We start from the raw sequence: 19000 nt of genomic DNA, 5'->3' as shown, positions 1-19000 counted from the left end.
GGATGCAGTTGCACCCGAGAGTGTAACAAAGAAATTAATTTATCTTAATTCTTACATTACAAAGACAATGTCACTTCGTATCGGATTTAAAAACTGAACCACTTACCTGATCGACAAAGTTCTCCGCCGTGAATCGTTTGGTGAACTCCGTGAACGTCTCCTTATCCTGCAAGCTCTCCCGTCTCGCTCGTTCCACCTTCAACTTCCTTATTCCAGTGATATCCTTCGACATCTTCAGCTCCTCGATCAGATCCGTCTTCGCGCTTCTGAAATCTGCTGCACTGGGTAGGCATTGGAGACTGACGGATCGCGTTGGCGGAGGAGCTGACATCGTCTTAGTCGCCGTCATCTTTAGTCTCACAGCCGTAAGCTCAGCGCTGCTGATGGCTGCCAGGGGCTGGTGCGTCAAGGGCGGCTGGGGCGGAGGTGGCGGCACATTGTCCGGGATGGGCGGCGGGGGCGGTGGCCGCGCCTCCGCCGCGCCGTCGTCGCGCTTGCAGGGCGCCGTGATGGTCTTCAAATACTCCGAGGGTTTGATGAGGCGGTCCGGCGCGTTGTTCGGGAAGGCCGGCGGCACGAAGGGGAGCGCGGGCTGCTTGTTGACGAGGTTGGGCGCGCGCGGTCGCTCGTCGTCTGCCGATGCCGCTGAGCCGCGCCGCCCCGCTGCAACACGGCACCGTTAGCGGGGAGAGAAAGTACGCGCATCGCCGCGCAAGCACCCCGCGCATGCGACGCACTGAGCGTGATATATGCTAGGTAATCTAACTTAAATCTCGGAATAGTCTAGATTTACTAAATTAAAACGTAGCTAGGTAATTATTATTATTTCTAAGAAGTTTGTTAATTTTAAATATGCCTTACAAATATACTCATCGCATGCTTGAAATGTATAATGTTGACGTATTAATTGGCACCTACAAAAACGGATGTCGTTTATGTCAATACGACGTCGACGAAAGATTGATTGCCATTTTATGAATAAACATTAGAAAACGCACAATGCAACTCACTGAATGTGAAATTATATGCGCATTGATTTTAAAAAAAGTAGCTTAATAATAAAATACACATTACTGAACCGGCTTGCTATAATATCTATAATTATAATGAGTATTACTAGAACAAATTAAGAAGACGATATATTTACTTGATCTTAGTTTTAATTAAAACTAAATAGACAGGTTTTTATGGAGCACTGTTTTTAAACAAGATTATATTTGTACAAGTAACGTAAATCACGTATTTAAATCGAAAATAAGACAAAATAAAATTAACTTGGTGATGTCGAATTACAATTGTATGTTTTAAGATGACAGAAATAAGTATATACGAATCGATGACGCGCCTTGGGGGAGGCCTATGTCCAGCAGTGGACTTATAGGCCCCGTGCGTATCGACGCGCCTACTGTTGCGGCATCTCGCGGAACAGTGGTGACAATACGTAGATGCCCAGCTGACTGGCGCATACCCAAGTAGTATATGATTCATACGCACTTCGAGGTCAATATTAATCGAAAATAATTAACGTTATGACCTCGACGATAATCCAATGTGGTTTTCAATCAATCTATTTACATTTCTTTCGTGCAAAATCGATATCAAAAGGTAAGTAATGTACGAAAAAAAATTAGAAATCCAGCCCTTCCGAGTGAATGTGTTGCCGCTTATTATTGAATTGAATTTTAGGTAAAAAAATATTATCGATGTTGATGGTAAACGTATCATCGAGGGAAGAGTTTTACCACAAACTAGGGTAACAAACCCTCCGTACGATGTTACGTTGAAGGTATATGAAAAACAAATTTTTTATTGTAAATTGTATTATTAAGATCTGATGCAAACGACACTAAATCATGAATTATTACAGTTACTTGTATAAGGATAACATCTCGTTGAAGCAAATATACAGAATCGTACAGGCGTACTAAATAAGTACTTTTAGAGTAATTGTAGATTCTAGTTTCATAGCAATTTCACTAGCCTCTTGCTTTGCTTGCTTGCTCTTTCGTTTTCCTCAAATCATGATGTATGGCACTGGTGCTGTGGACCTTGTGTGATTAAAAACATATTTTTTTTGTTGTTTTGTTCATAACTATAAATTAATGAACCATTCGATATTTTTTTGTATCCAGGGAACACTGAATATTTCATAGGATCAATTTCTTTGTCACTTGGCTTTTTAACTCTTACACTATTTTATTGTTATAATAATAAGAATGAATTTTTATAGTTGAATGGGGACCGCACCATATCCACGACGCAGTGCGGCTGCAAGGCCGGCTTATCGCTTCGAGGGTGTAAGCACGTCGCTGCTGTTGCCATTTTCATTAACAATGAAAGTTCAAATTCGAAAACTGATCAGCCACAAGTTCGAAACCAACCAAAGAAGAGTCAGGTTGAAAAATATAAAAAGGTGCTACGATAGAAAGTGTCTATCCTACCACGAAACGTTGGTCGATTGGAATCAAATTTATAAAATCGACCATGTTGAAAACGTGTCAACAGCTATGGCAGATATTGATTGTTTGCTAAGTCGTTACGTGCAATCAGAGAAAGACGTAGAGCCTGAACGTAAAATTGCGATGGAGGAAAAACAGAATCGTATGAAACAAGCACGTCTTGTAATGAAACAAACTTATAAGCTACAGAATTCGAAACATACTATTTATAATAGTTACGCAGTCTCCTCAATAGGCGATCTCAAAATTCGGGTGAAAAAATTTACGTGTCCTGAAAATCTTCGCGAAAAATATGAAGAGAAAATCGTAGTAACCGAAAACGACTGCGTAGAAATTTGGCCACAGAGGCATCTACTAACTTTCCGGTTGAGCCGCGAGGGCGGCGCCACATGCGATGCGCACGAGGCCTATACAGGCTGGTCATGATGATGATGATGAACCAAATCAAAGCTAGTATATAATAGTTACTGTACGAATTATGATGACATGAAATGGTGATAAGAATGCTAGCATAATTTCCCTGTCGAATCGCAATTCCGATACTCTATACGAAATTGACCCCGACCATCACAATTGGACGCAATTACAAGACAAAAAAGAAATACGTGCCCAGTATAAATGAATTTAATGGCACTGTGATTTGGGATAATGTAAGGATTCTAATGGTAATATACATCCAAATCTGCTTGAATTTATAAAATAAATAAACTCACAGATGCCAAAATCCAAAAAACCAAAAATCATAACACCTTTATGAACACCTTTATGAAGCCAAAAATCATAACACCTTTGGGCAGTCGGGTAAAAAAGGTAACATCATAATTGTTATTGCATAATTTTTTTGTAAATTGCTGCCTTGAATTTTTTTTATAGGTTGAAAAATTAAAAACTACATTATTTTTATCATTAACTAATAACAAGTGATTATACAAATCCATTATAGGAAAGCCGCAACTTAACGACTTTCTGAACCGGTAGTAGATTTAAACATTTATTATTATATATTTTATATATCTCGTAAAATAGCAATTCAAAAGTGCTTATTTCAATTAAATATAATATGCACCACAAACTATATAATCTAATATACACCGTTAGAACGGACAAATCAAATAATTGTTGTTAAGAGATAAAATAACGGATATCCTTGATAGTTGCCGATATGAGGGCACAAACCACTGATCAATTATTGTAATGCAAAACAGAAATGTGTGTGTCGTGTTTAATGGAGACCCAGTGTTATGCACATATGCACAAAAGACATAACATTAGTTCCTGTACGCACTGTCGTACGGACATGTGGATTGTACCAGTCCCTATAGGTACTGTATATGGTCTCTATTAGACATAGTAAACAATAAAATTTATCTGAATATACCCACTTTTATTTCCAAACAAATTCCATACCGATAAGAGAAACAAGTTGAGCGATATGTTTGTTTAAACGCGCTATTGTCGGAATCTAACTGCCCGTTTTAAAGTATTATTTTTTCATTATATAGCTTATTTATTAAGAAAGGTCTATAGACATCACGGTGCCGGAGCAGTAATGTTTAACAAGGATAAAACCACGCGAAAATGCCGTTGTTAAAATAAAACTGTATACAAATTAATATTTAATTAACATTAATATTCTAAAAAAACTGACGTCAAATAATATTCTAAATAAGATTCGAGCCCATCAAAATTTTTCCCGTATTTTTCCAATATTAAGAGTAAATTTTTTTTTCTTAAAATTTTAATGGAGCTTAGCGGGAAGTACGTACAAACAAGAAAAAAATTATCCATTCGGTTCGTGAATGACGGAATTCTGAATGAAAAAATAGGTATAACCGAATTGCGAAACTCCATCTATTTTTGAAATCGCTTAAAAATAAAACTTAATAATGACCTAAATAAATTCCTGTTGCACGAATGTATTTAATTATAGAAGAATTATTGAAATTTTAGAATATTCATAGCATACGCAATGCGTTCGTGAAACGGTATGCTTCAACGAACGCATTCGCAGTGCAAAGAAAATATTTTCTTGTAATAAATTACCAAAGTCGAGGCGATCAAGCGCAAAAGAACGTCTAATTACGTGATAACTAACACTTTTTTTTTAATAATGTAAATATAATTTTCTACAAACTACACACGGAGCTAATTCCTAGGGCCAAAAATTTTTTGTGAAAATGGTTTTCTTATCTTCCAAAATATGAATACTTAAAAAATAATACAAATGTTCGCCTTTGAACAAGGAATTTATGTATAAAAAAAATGTTTGACATTGCCATGTGCGCTGCATGTCTTCTTCTTCCATACTTCTCTGTCGGACGTCATCTCACAAGTAACATTCTTTCTAACCATACGGTCTTTTACACAATCCATATCGTCTATCCAAAATAAATAAATGAAAATTCATAGTATATTAAATAGCATTTACAGTCTTAATACAGACTTAATACTCAGTAATTAATTTTAAAAAATCTAAAGGAAATGATAAAGGATTATTGTTATAATAAGCACGAAATAAACACGAAAGACCTTATCATCGGAGTTTTTGGTATGTTTTTTTAAAACACACAAACAAATTGAATAAATAATTTAATTTAATAATATTTAAATTCATTCAATATTTAGTATTCAATAGAAAACAATAGTATTACTTGAATATCTTTTAGAAACACGTAACAGTGTTTCGACCTTGATTTCGCAATATGGAAGTACATTTTAGTTAGTTTCACTGTACTTTTTTTTATTAAAAAGGTCAAATTTTATAAGAAACTATTTCGTATAACTGACATTAATTTATATTGATTCGAAATCACGTAAAGTGCGAAAGATCATACGGAGGTCGAATTTCCGACTTATTCAAGTATTTTATATAGATTGTCTTCTCCAGGAAATACAAGTTTATTAAAATGTTTCTATTGTCTGGAGAACGACTGATACCCACTAAACTATACTATACTAATACTATACGAACCACTTCTGATCTCAATCCGTAAATCGATTGAAATGGCTCCCTACTTCTCAAGCAAAGCCTTCTTCAGTTCTCAAAATCAAAATTAAAATATACTTTATTCAAATAAGCTTTTACAAGCACCTCTGAATCGTTATTTTACAGAACTATGTTAAGTAAAGCTACCACCGGTTCGGAATGTAGATTCCACCGATAAGAACCAAGCAAGAAATTCGCTAGTTACTGCAACATGTTATGTTTATGTTAGTTATATACAATTATATATGTGACATATCCTGCCTCAAAGTCAACAAGTATTAGCTCCAAACTTTTATATAATCTATATAATCTTGTGTTGAATAATATGCTTTGTTTATCAATATTTTTGTAACGAATGATTTGAATTTATGAATCGGTAAAGTTAGATCTAAAAGAGATATAAACTATAAATGACAAAACTAACTACGCACGATTCGTTAAAGTCCAAACGTTCAACCCTTAGTTAATATTCGCTTAATGGCAAAGCAAAGATCGTAATTCAATTTTATATAGATCAAAGAGCCTTTGCAGTAACTTTAAGCTGACCATTCGATGAGCAAAACTTAGTTTAATTGATTTATCGTTTAGGCGCTTAAAATTCTACCAATATACTTATGATATATGTATATTTAATAATTCATAATCAAAAGTTAGATATCGTAATATCTGACGTAAAGCGCTGTCACATCAAATGCAGGTATCCTCTCGATACATTTGCCGAGATTTGAAACCGTAACCTTCGCTAAAAACCCACGCATTCTATGCAACGAGCCATCTCGACTTTCATCATAATAAAATCGATATTAATTTTTAATTGTAAATAATTAAAGAACTGATTTAAATAAATCTATATTTAGTTTACGACGTCGGGTAAAAATTAGATTAATTCAAGCCGGCGTCTTATTAAATCATCTAAGGTTGCTTAAACTCTCATAAAATATTAACGTCTAAATGAATCATAGGCGATCTCAACTTTCTAGTGAATGCACTGAGCGATCTCGTTAAAAGTTAGTTTATTGACACACTTTTTAATAATCTTAAAACATAAAAATTACTAACAAATTAATTCTGAATGTATTTATTTTTAGATATATAATGTATTTTTTTATTCTATGTGCGTCAATCACGTGATAACTAGTAAACGTATCATAGTGTCACCGAAGATTATCTTCGGACGACTCCGCGTCGATATTAAGTTTTTGAATTATAAACCCTTCTCCTAATAAATAATTCAATACCCATATATTATGATACAGGTTGGCAGACAGACAAACGGGCCAGCTGATGATAAGTGGTCACCACTGCCACAATTGGCGCTGTAAGCAATATTAACCATAAATCTCGGGAGCTAAGTTGTTACGCGCCTTATGCCTGTAGTTGGATCACAAACCCTTCACACCGTAACACAACAGTACTAAGTGTTGGTGTTTGGCGGTAGAATATATGAGTTGGTGGTACCAACACAGCCAGACTCGCCCAAAGCCCTACCACTGTGTATTATACAACAGCGTGTAAATGTACTATGTAATCGGCAGTAACTTAATATCCAGTAAGTACTTTCAAAATGTCAACATTTGAACAAGGTTATTTACAAAACAATATTTTCTCTACTTAGATTTTCTCGTTCCGTTAACCTCATAACTAAATGACCGACGTTTTAATACTTAAGTAAAATTTACTTAGAGACGTTTAAGTAATGAAAATTATATTGCTATAATGAAAAAACACAAATGTACGCGTCATGACGTGTTTATTAAATAAACTTTGAAATTTGAATTTAAGGTTTCACGAAGAAGCATGGCATACGTAATACCTATTAAATAAAAAAAAACTACTAGTTCTAAACCAGTTTCATTATTGTACAAAGGCCGTTAACCACGGTCGGTACAGCATTGTCCATGTGCGACATGCTTCAATACTGACATTATTCATGGTCACCGTTGACCATGACTGTTCCATCGGGAAAATTGTAACATAATGATTTGACAAGCAAAATAAAATATAACTGCCTTCAGTTTTCTCTAGAAATACACTGGAAATCCAATGTGCTGACAGATACATTTGATTCGAATCGAAGTAATTTCTATATTCTCCCGACAATCTTCGTGACAAAATTTTACAACTGATGTTAACAAATTCTTAAATATGTCCAAATATTTTGATGTTTTTTTATAGTTTCTGAAATATTCAAGCAGACACAAGAACGGACTTCCTAAAAAACAAAAAAATATATAAGTCAGTTCATCAATATGGTACGTCAGTCTTTTTCCGTACACAAGTGTCTTTCACAAATGATACTTACGTAGAAAGTATATCTGATTAATAAAATAACGAGATAATAAGCCTTAAGCTTTACATTTTATCGCTTTATTTCACTACGTTGAAAGCATTTAACAGCGTTGAATTAAAAGTACACAATTCGATTCAATTATTATTTATAACGTAACCGTATTTATGGCCAAATATCCACAGGATGAAGTATAAAATATCATACAACTTATATTATAGAACTCTTAAGTGTTGAAAAACGAAACGAGTGTTTTTAGTAACTACGTAATACCATTTAATTAGAAACGCCTCGGAAATAAATTATATTTTATCTTTTTGTGAGGGATATTATTAACTAGAGGCGAAAATATTCAGTTATTTTAAATGACCAAAAAAAAAACTCCCACGTATGAAATGCGAATTGTATAATTAAACATATTTTTAAAAAGCATACGAAAATTAAGCGAGAGTTTGAACTGTGATTCTAAGACTAAAATGGCGTATAATAAAAGTTGTCTATCCGAAAAATACACATTGCAAGACGATTTTTCAATATTTGTATTAATAAAAAATTGCTGTCACTTCCGACAGAATAACTTCCGATTGATAATCTTTTGAGTATTGGGTTTTGGGCGGATGAAACTGTATTTTAAAGGACACTGTAGATCAAAAATTATTTGGGACAAGTACAGGTACACAACTAAGCAACATCCTCGAGTAACATTTACGTAACGAAATCAAATCTCCAAGAAATTTCTCTGATCACTCCCACCAAAATACTGCAGTATTGGTTCCACGCAAAAGATTTATCCAGTTCTACGTCCTGAAGTTGAACACATAAAAACTTTCAAATTATACCGACAATACATTCATAAATTTAATGAATTTATGTTAATGCCCAAAGTTATTCAACTCACAGCACAGTTTGTAATTAGCAAAATGTTTTCAATATTATTTTGACAATAAAAAGTTTCTATTTACGATTTTTTTCTTATATCCGACTTTCAAATATTCCAATTTTTTTGGTGATTGGTCTTGTCATCAATTATATCTTCTATTTTATTTGTCCGAAGATTTATAAAGCATAAATACATTTGATTAAAACGATATTGATATATCAAAAAACAAAAGTATTTTGCCTAAACCCATCATCAAAGTCGACACATCCGGATATACCGATTAGCTTCGTTTATGGGTTTACATATAACTTTCAGGACAGTACTATGATTCAAATGTACTCGTCAAGTCCTACTTAAATTTTATATTTTTTTAGGAATTTATCCACCCATCATCGTTCCCCAAAACAAATGTAAGACGGCAACAGGAAATTTAACGGGCGAAATGGAAAGTAAAACTATTCTATAAAGTAATTAATTTTACATATTGTTGTCCGAACGCGTCCGAATCAGAACGAAACTAATAACCTATTAAACTACGTAGAAAGTAAACGAACTTAATTAAGGCAGTAAGATCTCATTAATATGTAATTTCCGTATATTTGACTTTTAACAAGAACAGACGGATGGATTTATTTTAATTCATTGGTTGTAACAAAACTAAATTCAACTTAACTACATCTGTGAAGAAATTTTCCACTACAGACCGAATTTTTTAAGTGAAATGGTAGTACTTTATTATCTCGTGCCACAAGGATCAATTTTAGGTCCCTTTCTATTTCTGAAAGTTATAAATGATCTTTTTATGTTAAATATGTTGTAATATTTTATTGTTTGACGTAAGAAGCCAAATAATTTACAACAAATGACTTGATTTTAAGTAGAAAAAAGAACACAAAATTCGTCATGCTTTATTGTAATGTACGGAAGAAACATTTAAGCCAAATTTAAATAATGTTAATCTTAATCAGATACATTAAAATACTGGTGAAATCCCCATTTATCGCCCCTAGAAGGCTAAGTTTGACAGCATAACAAATAAAATGTAGATAACCAAATCATTCTGATACTCCTCGATTATTCCTGAATAATAGTGACTTTAATTATTTTTTTAGGAAATGGAGGATTCATACGAAAGTGATAATGATAATAATTATTTAAGAACGTTATGATAATACGTAATCAATTCATTCGTCACGCATTCAATATCAAAGTTGACCAAGATAACGTCAACATGAACCGTCCCTATGTAATAGGACTTTTGGTATTTTAGTTATTTGCTATAGCATTATGTCTCATAGCATTTTACTTTCGGATAAATTTAATACTCTCAATATATAATAAAGTTATTTTACAAAAAATAATTGTTCCAGTTATATCATAGTTTTGTTGCTCGAAACGCTCTTCGAGATGTCTTTGCCGATGTAGAATTATTTAGTATAGTTACATTACAATATATTAAGAAAAATATATATATATTTGCAGTCATATTGTTATTTTAATATTGCTTATCTTTTAATAGTTGTTCACTTTATTTTGAATAGATTTTTTGGAAAATATATAATTAATCAAGATTTTCATGAAGTAAAGAGAAAAATCAGGACCGGACTCTTAAGTAGTCTCTTAAGTAGTGTTTAAAACGAATCTTATATACATGCAGATAACGTGGATGTAAATATGTTTTTAATCAATTGTAATATAATTATTGTATTTTTAAAAATAAGTCAAACGGTATATCGAGATTTGTTACTATAAAAAACCGGAACAACTCGTAAGAAAGAACGAACATAGATTCTATGTCAACTGGATTCGCATTTCTACAGAATTATACCAAAATAACATGACATAAGAGATGATAATTACATTGTTAATAAAATAAGAACTATATTTATTAACTTATAGGTCAAATAATATTTAAGACATAGTCTAAAACATTCGGTGTAAAACTGTGTCAAGTGTAATTAATTCGACAGGCACTGAAATTCCATATTTATAACTCCCAAAAAAATTACAAGACAAATTGTTTTTTCTTTCTGAGTTATCAATCTTAAATAAGCTTCCAGATGTGGTAAAAAGGAACTAGGGAAAGTTTTGTGAAAATAATTACTTATAGTTTTGTAGATAACGTCCAATATCACGCCGTATCTTTGCCTCCACAGGGAAGTACATTTTTCGCCCACTAAAGGCTTCTAAAGGTTTGGCTTAAGCATACTTGGCAACTTTCAGAACTTTGATTTCTAAAGTAGATATGTATATTGATACTATGAATATTGATTTGCTTAATTATACATATTTAAGATCAGTGTACATAATTCTCATGTAAATATAATTATTGTAAAATATATAAAATTCATTGACGTAAATCTGTTGTCACGTGATTGATGTTTTCTATATTTCTGTTGTCAAGAACATGCTTGTATACTTGATTTGAATGAATGAAATAGTTTAGAGAAGATATTAAGTGAATTAGACAATGTTAGGTATTAATATTTAAACTTTACGCCATCCTATCATGAACCTCATAATAAATTAAATATATATAATTGACTAATAAATAAATAAACCATTAGATTAATATATTAAATAATGTTAGTATAATTGAAAACTTACCCAGCCTACTTTTTAATTCTGATGGCTTGAGGGCTGGTTCCTCCAACACCACTGGAGGGAGAGGTGGTGGAGGCGGAGGTGGAGCTTCATCACCAGAACTGGTGCCAGTGGATCCAGCTGATGACACACCGGATGAAGCGGACGCTTGGACTACGATGGGTTCCTCGGAAACTGATGCTCGACGGCTGCCCGCTGCTGATGATATGCGACTAGCCTAAATATTTAAAAATACATATTTTTAATGACAGTTGTTTTTTGTTTTAGCTTATAAATTATTTTGATTTACAATTTGAATATCTAATTCCATAATAAATAATAATGAAATATGTACCTACTTGGTGTTTGAGGAATATCTCGATACAATATTTAACAATCTTTCATAACTTAGCTAGTAATATTATGAAGTGTTGAAGTTTTTTGTGGTAAGCGATCTTATTAGCCAAAAATACCTTTTTATGTTACGTTAAATTTAATCAACTCAATATAATGAAGTAATAAACTAATTAAAAACCTTCTTCATTAATACAATAATAGAATGAATAAATAAATAGTACCTTGTAGTGATTTAAGAAAAAATATTTTCCAACCTAATTTTGTAATTTAATTTTAGAAAAATGTCAATGCTTACAAAGTTCTGAGCTTTGTGGGTAAGCGCTGCTAATTTGGTTGCTAGTGTGGACTTCGTTTGACTGTCAGGTGCTGGTGGAGATACTTCTTCGTATGCTTTGTTTGTACTAGAAGAAAAATATATTGAAATAGATAAACGATAATAAACTCATAATTTTACAAAATTATTATTTGATTACAAAGATAAGGAACTGGTGCGCTGGGTCAAAATTATTGTAGGCTTCTATTGTAGAAGTTTATTGGCCAATGGTCGTGATTTGACAAAGATTTGTTATGATTATAGTAATACACGTATGACAGTTAAGATTTTAATTTGCCATTGTCTATGGGCGGTGGTGACCACTTACCATCAGGTGGCCCATTTGCTCGTCTGCCTACCGGTATCATAAATAAAAAAATAATTAATAATGGGTAATTTACAACAGAGGCGTCTTACGCCTGGCGGTTTCCCCCTTCGGAATTGTAGCTTCGAACATCCCACCACAATTCAACCCGTGGGTGTTGCTGATTATGTGTTATTTTATTGAAGGGCATTTTATTGAAGCGCAACCGTCATTGGATTTATAAATCCCTCCGTAACTTATGTAGTGGCGGCGAACCAACCGCCTAGTAATAGCGCTTCCAATGTGGATCATAGAGTTGACTGAGCAAGAAAATGACTTATCAAAAAACACCGCTTTCCAATTTCTTGCCACAATATCCTGCTGACATCAAAGGCGGATTCATATCATATTCCTCTAAATCCATTGGGATAGCAACGAGCCTAAGAGAGTTCAGTCGCTGGACCAACGGCTTCACATGTTTTCCGAGGGACAGGAAACTACCAAAATTTAAAAATCGGACTATTACTGAAATTTTCTTGACAGAGAAGCCGAATAATATTTTATTGGTCTGGGATTTGAATCCGAGATCTAGGGTTCTACAGAGTTATAATGCACAACGTTGATTTAAATCTTCAAAACCAAAGTCAATGTATATAAAGTCATAGAATCGCGTTAGACGCTATTTTCTAGAATCTCGCCTTCTTTTAGTATTTTAACTTCCCATTCGCTGATTCACTTACGTTTCAATGTTCTCTTTGGTGCCGTAGTCAACTATCAAGGCAGCACTTCCAGGTCTGCTGTGACTTCCTGAGTCACGAGAACTGCTCCTGTCACATATAAATTAAGTTACAAAGATGTTTCTAGGACACAATACCAACATTTTTTTTTTATTTGACTCATATAAAATCTACTTTAAAGTCATTATTTCATTATACGTATTTACAAAGTAAATAATTACGGGGTCTTAATGTTACGAAAGTGGAGACTGCTTTCATAAATTATATTAATAAATGTGATGATGACTTTACGACAATGGCAATAACGAGGTTCCATTTAACTCCAAATATTTTTAAGAAACTCTTATCAGATAGAATACTAGTATCGGTACCTTCTCCTCTGGTGTTCCTCTCGTGGCAAATAAATGTCTTCGTAGTGATGGTCACGACGGGTCGCTTCGGCTCCGCTGTCGCTGTCTGAGTTTTCCTGTGGTTGAGTCACTTCTGTTGTTCCATGGACCTCTGCTTTTACTGCACAAATAAATAAAACTATCAGTTTATAGTATAATAAAAAACATTTCCTAGGCATGCTAAAAATTGATGATTTGGTTACCAAATAGTCTTCGTAATTACAAAGACGGTCCAAAAATATTTTTCAAAGTATCTCACAAGTTACTTATAAGTATTTCTTACCAGTCATTGTAGGAGCCTCCTGACCTTCAGCCGGGACTCGTGGACCTGGTGAACGCGAATGGAACAGATCCCGGACTCGCTGGTATAATGCTGCTGGGGCGTTCGAGTTGGTGTTGTGAAGAAACCAGCCCCCGGTGTTGGCTGTTTCAGCTTCTGATGCTGAACAAGCTGTAACCAAAATACCAATTAAATCGGTAATCGTGTCAATGGCTTATATTGTCAAGCAATTGTATTTTTTTAAACAATGGTACAGGTGCCTCCAGGCAAAAATGGTAAGGTCTTCTACTCAAGGTTACCCATAAACAAATATTGGTGATCCTTCACCTAATTGCAGTATATGTAACATCATAGAAGACACGTATCATGGAATAATAATGTGTGCTCCGAATGAGGCTGATAGAATATATTTTTTATGGTTATAAGGTTATGGAGGGCCATGTAGTAGTGTCCTAGCTGAACCCACTTCAGAACCAGGCAGGCTTTGTACAAATTAGTGGATTGTCTTTTTAAAAATAGATATAATTAAGCAATGTTAAGTCGAATGTTTTGCAAGCACTATGAACAGCATTTTCTTAAAGAAAAAACCCTATTTAAAACAAATGACTTCAAAAAAATGTTTGTGTTAATAATCGGGACCGATAAACTTAACACACTATTGGAGATTATTGAAGATCCACACAGCATAAAGAATTATCTGTAATATTATTATTTGTTTCAATTTCGGTCTAATAAAAGCAGGTACGGTATTGCTCATTGGCAGTGATTTGAGTAATACGGAATAAGTTATTACAAATGTTCCTTTGTATATTACAGCCTAAGCTAACTCGAGCTGAAGAGATAAATATAGACCAGACATTTTTTAAAATGTTAGGCGGACAGACAAATGTGCCACCTAATGTTAAATAGTCATCACCACCTACACAAATAACTTCTGTAAGAAATATTCACCATTCCTTACATCACCAGTGTCACCGACCTTGGAAACTATTTTTTGTTAATCTTTGTATCTGTAGCCACATTAGCTTACCCACCAAATATAACAACAATACTAAGTATATTAGGCAGTAGGATATATGATGAGCGAGTTGCACAAACGCAACAAACGTTGCACGTAAGTATTTCTCAATTGGAAAAGGTTCCAGTACTTACAAAAACAGAAAGACTAAAACTAGCAGTGGGACATCTACACACTCGTATATAACTGTTTCCTCGTAAATGATTAAATGTGCTGTCGTGGATGAAGTCGCCGGCAGCATATAGTTTTTAGTACCTAACTATTAATGTTAACTATTGGCCTTCTTGCCATATTTGGATTGATTGCTACAAGCTAAATATTTCGAAACACAACCCACATATTCGAATAATTTCATGCAATTAGATTATTTTCCGCTTTTGCTGTAGAAATTGTAGGTTGTGATTATTGAAAATAATACATTCCATTTTTAATAGAGTTTCTTTTCGAATATTTATTTAAAAATTACGATTTTTAGAAAGTAGATACTTGCGTCAAAATTTTCCTGAAAATGTAATTTTTTTTAAATTGGAATTTTTAAATTTATTGAATTTTGAATATTTTCTTATGGATTTCATTAGGCATAATTAGAAATCCACTCAATGAATTTATTTTAAGAGCTAATATGTTATTAAGTAATAACCGCCTGTAACGCCCAATAGCTGGACAAAAGCCTTTCATTTTAAGTAGTTTTGGAGGGTATTCCACCACTATGCTGCGATACGAGTTCAACACAAGACACATGCAAGTGTCATCACGACGTTTTTCTTCAATTGATTGATTGATTGATTTCAGAATGATTTCAAATACAAAGACGTTACTAGTTTATAGTATTGATGAATGCCATCTATTGGACAACTTACATTTAAAGCCGGAACACAACATCGCACTAGTTTGATATCGCGATTAACGTTAATACGAATCCTTCTAAAACTTATCGTCTCTCTGTCGATAGTTTAATGAACAAACTTGTCTCAACAATCACCAAAAATTCCGTAATATTGACATTTTAATATCTTATGACCTGACGCTTTTGCTTCGAAACTAAGAATGTTATTCGTTTCAACGCACCCAGACGCATATTTCCTGAGTTTTCCAGCTCACTACACCTTACTTCCGTTATTGTTTGTCGATTAGTTACACCACTCAAGTCTTTATCTATAAATTAATATATTCTGATAACGTTAAATTACTTGTAACAATTATATTTAACTTTAAACATGATGAATTGATGAATTCAATGCTGTTTCTAATATTTTTTAGATTTATTATTGTGTAAGGTTTATTTTAAGTCTAAGTTTTAATTAATAATGACTCTAATTGCTAATATTCGTTTATTAATTTTAACTAATTGGCCATTTTACAAGTAGCGATTGCTAATATCGAAATAAAGTATAAGTTAAAAAAAAAATACATTAACATTATAATTTATCATGTCTGGTTGGGTATTCAACCTTTTTTATAGACATGTTACATGTTGCTTGAGATAAGGATGATTGTATGTTATGATATTGTGTGTTGGCATATCGATATATGCACGAAATATGCATATACTCGTATGCACAGCCACATAGCGCGTTGTGTGGTGCGTAATATCAAAACAGGTTTTATTTTAGTCACAAATTTAACGATACTACGACTAAATACATCCTGGTACATTTACAAATAGTAACCTAAAAGCAAAAAGAATCTTTTCGCTGAACAGTTTTTCTGAAAATCTTGATGTTCTTTAAATAATTTTTAAATTAGGTACACAAAAAATTATGACGGTAATCAGAGTTCAAAATCAATCAAAATCAAAATATACTTTATTCAAGTAGGCTTTTACAAGCACTTTTGAATCGTCATTTAATAAACTATTTAAAGTAAAGCTACCACCGGTTCATATATGTTCTCCTAATAATTAAATTCCAATTTTTGTTTGATTACGTACTTCTAAATTTATAGGTCGTTATAAATATTTCTAACCCAAACACAATTTCAGCCAATTTTGTATCATTACCGCCTAATGCATGAAAAACCTTCATCATGATTTATTTAAAAAAAAAAACGCGCGTATGCCTGTAAATTTGGATGATTCGGACATACAACTCTGTCATTGAAAATTTGTCATTATTGTTGGTTTTCGTTATTAATAATTATTCTTGCCACTACTCCTCACTGATTTTAACTATTTTTAATTCTTATCTGTATATAGTTAAGGAATTAATGTTAATAATTCTTATGTAAATCAATTATTGTTGATTGAGATTTGTTACTAAAAAGTCAGATAGTACGAGTCTATTCTTTTTGATAAGCCAATTCTTTTCTGGTCAATAAGAATATTCTATCAAGACCTGTTTAGCTATTTTATGGCTAAAAATTATAAATTATATCAAAATTCATAGTACCACTTATTTTCCAAGTATTCTAGACCTTTTATAAGTAAAAGGGATGCTATAAATATTAGAAATAACAAGACAGTACGTACCGGAACTCTCCTCTCCAGAAGAACTGTGATTCGTTGCGCTGGTGGCTGAAGTTCTCTGCATGGGGTTGACGTACAGTCCATCGGCTGGTCCGGATCTGGCCGAGCTGATAGATCCCACAGTTGATGATAAGGATCCTCTTCGTTCATGTGAGCTGCGTCTCTCGCGCTCTGGGGCGTGGAGATAGAATGGGGACCGGGTCCCGTTTGCGTTGATGCAGTTTTGTAGAGCACACTGAAGTAAAAGAAAATATTTTGTAAAGGTATTTGATAGGAATTCATATAAGCTGTTGAGCATTTAAAATTAGTTTAATTTTAAGTTTGCAATAGTACGTCAATAAAGACTTCATGTAAACATGTTTATAATTATTGACATTAAAAAAAAAAAAAATCCCGCTGAGTTTCTTTCGCCGGTTCTTCTCAAGTCCGAGGTGTTAAATTGCGAACCGGTGGTAGATATTTGACTATCAATAAGCAAGTGTAAACACTTCTATATTGAATAAAGATTTTTGACTTTGAATTTGATAGGTATACGACGAAACAAAATAAAATTAAATATAAATTAATTATTAAAAAAATTAAATATAAATTAGATATTAACCTACTAAAAACCACATAATTAAAATAAATTTAACATTATATATAAATATATGTATTATATTTAATTAAAATGAAAACGAAATAAAATTTACAAATTCACATTTAGCTTATGACTTAATTTTGTCATAACTTAATTTTCTTTCATATTTGAACTCCAAAATTTTACATTTAAGTTTATTATCGTCAAATCGTAAAGTTTCATAATAATTTCGTTTAATTAATTATTATTATATATAATATTGTCTATTGTCTATATATATATATATATATATATATATATATATATATATATATATAATAACCTTTAAAGTGTGCAATACAGTACAACTATGTAAGGTTTTTGATGTAGTTGACACTATTGTACTTAAAATTAATATTGGAAAATAACTTACTCTAGCCTCCCCAGGTACGCATGCGCAGGAATGGATCGCTTTGTACAATGATAATTGTTTGTTGTCCGCACCAGCCGCACCAGCAGCTACCAGCACGTTTAAGCACTGAGAACAAAATAATTTATTTATTTATATATTATAATAAAATTAATTCCGCCGTTAAAGTCAAGGGATTTTCGGCGCAGCAAAGTTTTCGGTTCTTCGAAAAACAAATTAATTACAATACAATATTTAAACTTATGTAAATGAAAACATATAAACTAAACCGAACCTTCATTTCATAAATTGAACTTAAATAATACAAACTTAACGAAACAAAATAGTTCCGACATTATTAATATTCTTTTTTGATTTTTTTAAATAGATTCAAATAAAGAACATAAATTTAATATAAATTTTTGACGTTAACATGTTAGCACGTTATAAATAATTCAATCGAAACATTTTCTAATTACTGAACGCTCATCACATTCAGCAACGGTTATATCAAATGAAGCAAAACGAATATCATTGGCCCAATTGATACAAGCCACTGCTCAGGAAATACTTGCAATTTATTAAGAACCAGAATATACTGATACGCCGCGAACGCAGTAAAACGCTTAAACCTGGGAGCTTCGTCGACGTTCAAAACGCAATTTTTTCGCAAATTCAATAGGCAAAACATAATTCGATTTCCGAATAAAAGACATTCCCTTGCTTTTTTGTCTGCCCATAGCGAAATTTGAACCCAGCGGTGTGATTCGTAAGAATTCACTTCGAATCGCACCCGTGAAATGTTAGCAAACAACTTACGGTAATATTTCATTTTGATACATGTATTCTATAAATTTTATAATTATTATAATCAATGTAGTATATTCTGAAATTTCACGATCGTGTTCTGCGGTGAGTTTTGATTATCTTGTTTCAGAATACCTCTACAGCATCTACATTCTTAAAAGCTAGTAA

The 19000-nt window shown here is 32.8% G+C and overlaps 1 protein-coding gene across 6 annotated transcripts in view; it reads right to left on the bottom strand.

Annotated features, from left to right (window-relative positions):
• Positions 1-19000, bottom strand: part of F (forked) — a 99708-nt gene that overhangs the window by 9010 nt on the left and 71698 nt on the right. For 5 of the 6 annotated variants that reach the window (XM_026640018.2, XM_026640021.2, XM_026640020.2 and 2 more), the window contains 8 exons: positions 18050-18154; positions 17061-17292; positions 13579-13746; positions 13278-13416; positions 12910-12996; positions 11848-11953; positions 11220-11433; positions 107-663 (listed from right to left, as the gene is read on the bottom strand). In XM_026640018.2, coding sequence (XP_026495803.1) covers positions 107-663; positions 11220-11433; positions 11848-11953; positions 12910-12996; positions 13278-13416; positions 13579-13746; positions 17061-17292; positions 18050-18154 — 1608 coding nt within the window. The remainder of the gene's footprint in view (positions 1-106; positions 664-11219; positions 11434-11847; positions 11954-12909; positions 12997-13277; positions 13417-13578; positions 13747-17060; positions 17293-18049; positions 18155-19000) is intronic. The other variant, XM_026640015.2, reaches the window with a different exon arrangement.

This window comes from Vanessa tameamea, chromosome 17 (genome assembly GCF_037043105.1).
Source record: "Vanessa tameamea isolate UH-Manoa-2023 chromosome 17, ilVanTame1 primary haplotype, whole genome shotgun sequence".
Classification (NCBI taxonomy): domain Eukaryota; kingdom Metazoa; phylum Arthropoda; class Insecta; order Lepidoptera; family Nymphalidae; genus Vanessa; species Vanessa tameamea.
The sequence above is the reverse complement of the archived record's forward strand: the minus strand, read 5'-3'. Positions and strand labels throughout refer to the sequence as shown.